At 33.8% G+C, this 8428-nt stretch overlaps 1 protein-coding gene across 1 annotated transcript; it reads left to right on the top strand.

Moving 5' to 3' along the window:
* The first annotated feature begins 1925 nt into the window (after positions 1–1925).
* Positions 1926–4027, top strand: LOC117917363 (cytokinin dehydrogenase 3-like). The gene is made up of 5 exons (XM_034833607.1): positions 1926–2547; positions 2794–2921; positions 3018–3272; positions 3345–3613; positions 3733–4027. Exons 1-5 carry the CDS (start codon positions 1926–1928, stop codon positions 4025–4027), a joined length of 1569 nt encoding a protein of 522 aa, XP_034689498.1.
* Positions 4028–8428: the final 4401 nt, after the last annotated feature.

Below are 8428 nucleotides of genomic sequence, written 5' to 3'. Positions count from 1 at the left end.
CCTCAAGAAAACATATTTTTTAATATTTTATATATTAAAATTCAATTTTAAGAAGTCAAGAATCTGGGAAAAATATTCATTTAAATTGATAATATCAAAAGTTAATTCAATTTTGTAACGTTCTCTCAAGTATACAAAAGTTGGACTAAATAGAACATACTAAAAGAGATGATCATAACACGACTTTAAGAAAAGCTTTGTCACAACAAATCCTCAATAACACTGCAATAAGTCCTAATAAATTTTTTAAATTTAAAATTAAATATTTCATGATAATTAGTAAATGCATATAACATAGAAAAGAAAAATAAACATAAAAGACATAGATGATCATTTTCATAATAGACATTATAATGATTGAAAGAAAGCTTTGGTTACCATGAAAAATAGTCATCAATGAATTATAATGATAGTAGAAAACAAACTTCATTAATATAAAAATGACTTGAATAAATAGGCATCATTAAGAAAAGATGATTAGAAAAAACAATCATCAATACCTTTATAATGATAGGGTTAAACGGTCAACAAATGACACCCCAATGATGACTACCAGAAAGATAACTCTTTTTTGAACAATCATCATTCATTCTCTCCCTTTTTCCTTGTAGTGTCGTGAGGGTTTGAACCATTACCCTTCAACCTAGTTACCAATCAACTGTCCAATTGATTTTTGCTCTTTTTTGTCCCCTTAAAAATATATTTGTATTCTTGCGCCCCCCCCCCCCCCCCCCCCCCCCCCTTCCTCTCATATGGCTTATTTGGGGCAGATTCTACTCCTATATATAATTTGTGGATCTTTGGGTTAAAGATTATAGTTTGAATGGGTATATATGTTTGATCTTGGACTAGAAACATTTGCTTAGGTGTTATGATATTCCTTATTGTTGTATTCAAATATTAATTTGGAAAGGTTCAACATGAATAATATTAGTTTGTTTATGACTTTTACTTTTTTTCATATGCCCTTGTTGATGGCATATTAAAGATAACAAAAATAAAAAGGAAATAGAAAAAGACATGTATTTATTCTTCGGTCCATTTTTAAGGAAATTAAAAAGTTTAGCTCTAATCAAACTTATACTTCACCTTATTTTCTCTTTTACTTTTTATTTTATCTTTGAAGGCTTTTAGCTAGATTCTAATAATTTTGCAGTTTCAAATGTAATAAAAATTAATCAAATGGTTGGTAAAAACCCAGTAGCATTATATTTATGATATGGTTTTTACTTTTTAAAATAATTAAACATGAAATTATTTTTTAATTATTTGTGAGAAAATTACTAAGCTTCAAAAACATCATTACTTGTTAGAAAACTTGAGATTTGAGGTGATGATGATTCAATAAAACAATGTAGGGTTGCTGTGTGATCTTAAATTCCACACTTCTGATTTGCATGTATCCTCGGATACATACAAACAAAATCTTTGAACGTAGAAAAATCTTTGTGGTGTCTTCCCTCCTCTCAACTCACGTCCATATCTATCATGGAAAAGCCCATATTACAAAATCTTTAAATGAAGAGAAAATATGTAATTTTGAAAAATGAAATCTGATTGAAAACATTGTAGTGCCTTGATCAATTCGGGAAAAAAATCTCAGCAGATCCTTGTTAATTACTAATTTTGACAACAAATATATATAGTCCTAAGATCCTATTTAATCTGTAAGTTGAATGACGTCATTTGGGTTGCATATGCACCATTAAGATGTGTATTTTTTTTAAGCTATTTATTTCTTATTTATTTAATGAGGTATGATATAAAAAGGCATCCATATCCTCTCCTATCCTATCAACCAAATATATCGTAAAGATTTTCTCTGCCAACCAAGATTTCGTGCTCGTTTTCATGCAAATTCCTTCTCTATAAATACCGCTTTCCTGCTTCTCCCTCCACCAACTTGTTCTTACCGCCTTTCCTCCATGGCTAAGAGCTGTCCAATCTCAACCTTTTTCATTGTCATCAGTGTTTTAAGCCATTTCACATCAAGAATAGGGTTAAGACCATGGGCTGATGCGCTCCCATTAGAACGCCAGTCCCTCGATAATGCGTCTCGACTCAGGGTGGATCCCGATGCCATTAGAATGGCCTCTAGGGATTTTGGTAAACTTGTTCATCTACCAAATCCAGCTGCAGTTCTTTATCCTTGTTCCATAGAAGATATTGCATCTCTAGTCAAGTTCTCTTATAATCTTTCCTCTCCTTTTAGTATAGCCGCTAGGGGCCGAGGCCATTGTCACAGCGGACAAGCCATGGCTCCTCATGGGGTTGTGGTGGAGATGAGATCGTTAAATGACTGCAGCCGTGGAAGTGGAATCAGGGTTACCAAGAATTCGATTTTGGGTTCCTATGCTGATGTTGGGGGTGAGCAACTATGGGTTGATGTGCTGAAAGCTACAGTCAAACATGGACTTGCACCAGTGTCGTGGACTGACTATTTGTACCTAACAGTTGGTGGTGTACTCTCTAATGGTGGAATTAGCGGCCAGACCTTCCGCCGTGGTCCTCCAATCAGCAATGTCTATGAAATGGATGTTCTTACTGGTATAATATTTACCCTTATTGTCATTGTATGAATAGAAGATATGTCTTAGGCCCCATAGGCCTGTAAAAATTATCAGAAATTTTGATGATCATGATGCATGAAGGGGCCATGATCAAATGGTTGCATGCAATTAGTTTCAAGTGTGGGACAATTTCCACTTAAGAGACGCTCCTATTAATTACCTGCATGCATCAGATATTTAGAGTTTGCTTTTCCGGATGAAGTAAGCATTTTGTTTGATTCAGGTAAAGGGGAACTTGTGACTTGTTCCGAAGACACAAACTCCGAGCTGTTTTTCGCGGTTCTAGGAGGTCTTGGGCAGTTTGGAATTATAACAAGAGCAAGGATCGTTCTAGAACCCGCACCAAAAAGAGTAAGTGTGAAGCAAATGAACCCAGAAAGAGCACTACCATTTCCAAAAACCCTTTTCCATGTGTTCCTCATTTTAGTATGGCCAATTTGCTTGCAGGTAAAGTGGATACACATGCTTTACCATGACTTCTCGGCATTTTCCAGAGACCAAGAACATTTGATTTCAATCAATGGACTGGACTATTTGGAAGGTTCACTCTTCATGGAAAATAGTCCTCCTAATAACTGGAGATCCTCTTTCTCACCCTCTGACTACCCGAGAATATCTTCACTAATATCCAAGAAGGGCATCATCTACTGCCTTGAAGTAGTCAAGTATTATGATGACCTCACAAGCCATACAGTTGATGAGGTACGTACATATATACTAAGCTAAGCATTGAGGCGATATCTATGACTAATTTGAGAATTATTGTCTTTCTAGGAACTCAAGGAGCTGCTCAAAGGCTTGAATTTCCTTCCTCGTTTTGTTTTCAGAAAAGATGTCTCCTTTGTAGGCTTTCTAAACCGACTTCAGAATGCAGAACAAGATCTTGGAGCAAAAGGACTGTGGGATGTTCCTCATCCATGGCTCGATATCTTTGTTCCAAGATCCCGTATCTCAGACTTCAACAAAGGTGTTTTCAGGGACATTCTCCCCAAAATAAACCAGACCACTGGACCAATCCACGTCTACCCAATGATCCGGAACAAGTAAAAATTCTGAACTATCAAGTTTTCTTGTTTAATGTAGAAATAGATTACTGATGATAGCTTTTCTCTCAAATCTGAATAACAAATGTGGTTAATTGAAATTTTTATATACGTTGTAGGTGGGATGATAGGATGTCTGCAGTTACACCAGATGAAGATATATTCTACGTTATAGGATTGTTACATTCAAGTGGGGCTGATGATTGGAAACCTTTGGAGAATCAAAATAAAGAAATACTGCAGTTTTGTGATAAAGCTGGAATCAAGATTAAGCTGTACCTTTCCCGCTACACGACCAAGGAAGATTGGATGAAACATTTCGGTCCAAAATGGAAAACGTTTGAAGATAGGAAAGCTCAATTTGATCCAAAAATGATATTATCCCCTGGACAGCGAATTTTCAATTCTATTTAGGTTTTAAAACTCGATATTTGGCTCAAGGTTTTGAATCAGGGAGAATTATATTAGATGGGCCAAAAAATTGGCCCAACATCCTCATATCATTCACATTTAAGCCCAAAATCTATATAAAGTCATAAAAGAGTTGAAGGATATTATCCTTCAATAATCCCTAAATAAAAGCAATAAAGTTTGTTTTGTTATAAAATATGAGAATTTATTGAATTGTAGAACTTGTGGATGATCACCATATTGATGTAATTATCTTCCTGAATCTCTATTAAAGAAGGAAACTGCTAATGAAATAACATTCTACTTTTTTTTTAGTATTTATGTTTATTTTCATTTCTTTTCTTCTTCTCATTATTTTATTTTACAACATATTATTAGCATGACGCTTTGAGTATGTAAAAAATAAAAGAATGCTCGAAATAGAAAAAAAGAAAAATTCATGTATAAAATTTCTTATAAGAACATATGTAGCCTTATTTTCTTCAAATGAAATATAAAAAGTAGTATGTATTGTATTCTATTATTATAATTTTTATTTATTTTACCTCATAGTCAAGCTATGTAAATCATATTTCATAGAATCAAGCCAAAAGCTTGTAATTTTAGATATTTTAATTATTTAATAACTAGAACTTATATAGAAAATTTTCATAATCTAAAGTTATGAAAATAATCTTTATTAACCATTGCTTTATATTCAGAAGCTATGTAAGTCATATTTTATATAATCAAGTCAATTGTAATCATTGGTAATTTAATTTTATAATAGCCAAAAGCTATATAGACAATTTTTCATAACCAGAAATTATAGAAACAACCTTTATTAACAATTATTTCATAGCCAAAAGCTATGTACACAATTTCTAATTCTCTTGTGTAACTTCTAGTTATACAAAACAAAATTGTCAATTAACAACTATACAACTAGAAGATATAGAGACAATTTTTATTTTTGTTATATAACTAGAAGTTATATCATAATATAATTGTCAATTGTTTAATGTTATTATAACATTACTTAAATTCTAATTATTCATAACCTAAAACTATGAAGAAAAAGTTAATAAATTAATAATTATTAAAACTCATGTATTTAGAAGTTATATTAAAATATTTTATTATAAACTTATACTATATAGCCAGAAGCTATTAAGTATTATTATTATTCATAACCTGAAGTTATGAAAATGTGAAAATTAATATTTTTTGTACTAATCAAAAGTTATGTCAAAGTTGTTAATATGTATTTTCTTATGACTAGAAGTTATAGAGAACAAAATTGTTAATTAACAATTTTATAAAACTTTATGAAATTCATGTAACCAAAAGTTATAATAAAATATATTATAGCCTGAAGCTATGATAACAAACATGTAGATAATATTTACATATTATCAAAAGTTTAATATTTTGTATATCAAGCTATGCAAATAGATAAGTACTTGACAATTTTTTATAAACTCTTATTATTAGAAGTTATACCGTCATTAGTAGAAATATTTATATATAGATTTGGAATTTTGGGTTACATGAAAGTATGATATTTATACTTAATATTCTTGTGTTAGAGGTGATATTTTGGAATATTTTATAGTCTAATTGTTTAATACACAATAATCTTTTGATATGATATAATAATTGAGATTAATTTTAATCTATATTTTTCAATATCTAAAGTAAAATATGTTTGTTATTCGTATAGAAAGTTGAGATTTTTGGATAATATATGTACTTATATCTTGAAAATTTTAAATAGCATATTTTTATTTAGTTGTATATGATTTCAATTGTTAATGTTCTGAAAAGCATGTATAAGAATTCCTCTCATGCCAAAGAGGTTTGGATTTACTTGTTGAGAATTTAATACTGAAATTATGTGATTACTACTCAAAAAGTGTTATTTCATAGCTTGTAATTAACTCTTATAAACACTTTTGAGTAGTAGTTATCACCTTTTAACCCAATTAACATATTAAGGACCCTTGCAATCTATTCTAATCAAATTGTGTTAAGTTTTGGTGTTTTGATAGCTTTTTGATCACCAAAGCAATCCGAGATTAAGGAGAGTTCTTTGGAATCCATGGCAAAGATGTCCGGACAGGGCGTCCGGACACACCATTGGAGGGCAGCGGAGCGTGGGCTGCAGCAAGGCTCGCTCACTCACTTTAGTCAATGTTTTCCATCCGGACAACATATCCGGATAGTATATGCTATCGTCCGGATGGAGCTGTGCCGGATAGCATTGCGCCGCCTTTCTTTTTAGGGAGTCTGGATAGCATTACAGCGCATGTCCTCTTGGGAAATCCGGATGGAGTTGATCCGGATAGCCTTGCGCACTCCGTGTCATCTGGGAGAGGGGTCCCTACACCTTGCACACGCAGACGGTCCCCCTTGCGCAGCATAGCTCAATCCACCCGGGGAAGAATTCTATCCGGCCAACTTTCCACCTTTGCCGACATTTCATATCCGAAATTCCGTGCGCCGACATTTTACATCCGGATGTGAGCCGTGCGCCAACATTTTACATCCGGATATCTCACAGCCGGATGGGAGAAGAGGACGCTTCAACTTCTCCGGATAGACATATCCGGACCTTCTGATAACGCTTACCCGCAAAGTTTTTCTCTCGGTATACAGTGCAGCGGTGTTCTCCTGAAGCTTCCTAATATTTCTGACCAACATTTCGAGATATTTTGGGATATTTTGCTTTAGATATTTGTTGTCTAAATCCCCAAAGTCTCCTTGTAATCCACCTATCACAGGATTCCTTAGTCTTTAAGCAAGGGAAGGGGTGAATAACCTCATATATATATATATATATAGTTTGTAATTTTCTTTACAAAGATATCTATTATGTAATCGGTGGAAGGAAGAAATATATTGCACAGAGCACTTGCTCTGTTTTTCCTTCATATATTTGTTTTCTCGTTAGTTTTCTTACTAGCCAAACAAGCTCTGAGGAAGTTTCCTCAGAGAATGAGTGGCTAGACTTTTAGTTCCTTGGAGTTAAGGTTGCCGGGAAAGGTTCCAAGTGCATGAATTAGTAGCTTTGTGGTTTCAATCATTAATGAAGAGAAAGTGTGATCCTTTAATGATTTCTATGTTTTTAGTTAACTTAAAACACTTTCAAGTCACTTAAGCCAACACTTGGTAAGGCACGTGATCTCCGTCCATGGAGATGCACTTGTTTATCTCTTGCGAGCTTTTGGGAAGTGACTTGGAGGTAGGATTTTCTAGAATTGCCAATACTTGGTAAGCTTTTGGACTCTAAGAAGCGTCCATTAGTTATCTCTTGCGAGCTTGAGAAGGAAAATCCAAGGTTAAAGATCACCTTGAATGGCAAATGCTAGGTAAGAGGCACGAGCCATTACAAGTTGCATCAGTGAGAGGGATTTAGTGTTTGAACCCGTTAAAGGGAAGCATCTGTACAACACCGGTTAGAGAATTAACTATATGTTAATTCTCTAATGCGAGGAAATGAACCAAATGACCGGAGCTCTGTTTTTGCAGAAGGAACCTCCCCTATGAACCTAAACCTCCAAGGAATGTTTTTCTTCATAAGTAATTTCCATTACTTTCTTTTTAGTTAGCTTTAAACAAAACCTCATTTAAACAAAGTTTGTGTTTTATTTCTTAAGCTAACCTTGAAATGAAAAAGCACCAATTTACTTTGAATTAGTATCAGTTGTAAGTTGAAAATCTGTACAACACCGGTTAGAGAATTGACTATATGTTAATTCTCTAATGCGAGGAAATGAACCAAATGACCGGAGCTCTGTTTTTGCATAAGGAACCTGATTCATGCCTAATTGGTGTCTCAGCTGATTCGTGTCCAGCTGGTGCTCCTTGATTGAGGGATTAATCAACAAAATTTATAACCTATTACACCATATACTAGGGTAGCAAAGACAAAGCTACTATAGCATAGTGGCTCTAGGATCGTTCACTGGGATGGGTTTTCACTTCACAAATGATATTATTTCAAAGATGAATTGGTGCCTTTTCATTTCAAGGTTAGCTTTAAAAGAAGACAAAAAGATATTTGAATGAAAAAGGAAAGGTTTTAAACTAACCAAAAATAGTAACTGATTTTACTTACAAAGAAAAGGTTTCTTGGAGTTTAGATCACTGGGCTCAGATTCCTCATACAAAAAGGGAGTTCCGGTCACTTGTTTCTTTTCCTCACATTAGAGAATTAACATAAAGTCAATTCTCTAACAGGTGCTGCACAAGTGCATTCCTCAATTGGATTTCAGCTTTAATTCTCTCACTGATGCAACTTGCAATGGTTTGAGCCTCTCACTAGCCTTTACCATTCAAGGTGATCTTTAACCTTGGATTACCCGTCAAAAGCTCGCAAGAGGTAACTAATGGATGTCTCCTAAGAGTCCAAAAGCTTACCAA

Source organism: Vitis riparia, chromosome 7 (assembly GCF_004353265.1).
Source record: "Vitis riparia cultivar Riparia Gloire de Montpellier isolate 1030 chromosome 7, EGFV_Vit.rip_1.0, whole genome shotgun sequence".
Classification (NCBI taxonomy): Eukaryota; Viridiplantae; Streptophyta; class Magnoliopsida; order Vitales; family Vitaceae; genus Vitis; species Vitis riparia.
The sequence above is the reverse complement of the archived record's forward strand: the minus strand, read 5'-3'. Positions and strand labels throughout refer to the sequence as shown.

Coding starts and splice junctions, on each gene's coding strand:
- LOC117917363 (XM_034833607.1), top strand. CDS start 1,926: ATGGCTAAGAGCTGTCCAATCTCAACCTTTTTCATTGTCATCAGTGTT. Junction 2,548..2,793: donor TGAAATGGATGTTCTTACTG/GTATAATATTTA, acceptor TGTTTGATTCAG/GTAAAGGGGAACTTGTGACT. Junction 2,922..3,017: donor TAGAACCCGCACCAAAAAGA/GTAAGTGTGAAG, acceptor ATTTGCTTGCAG/GTAAAGTGGATACACATGCT.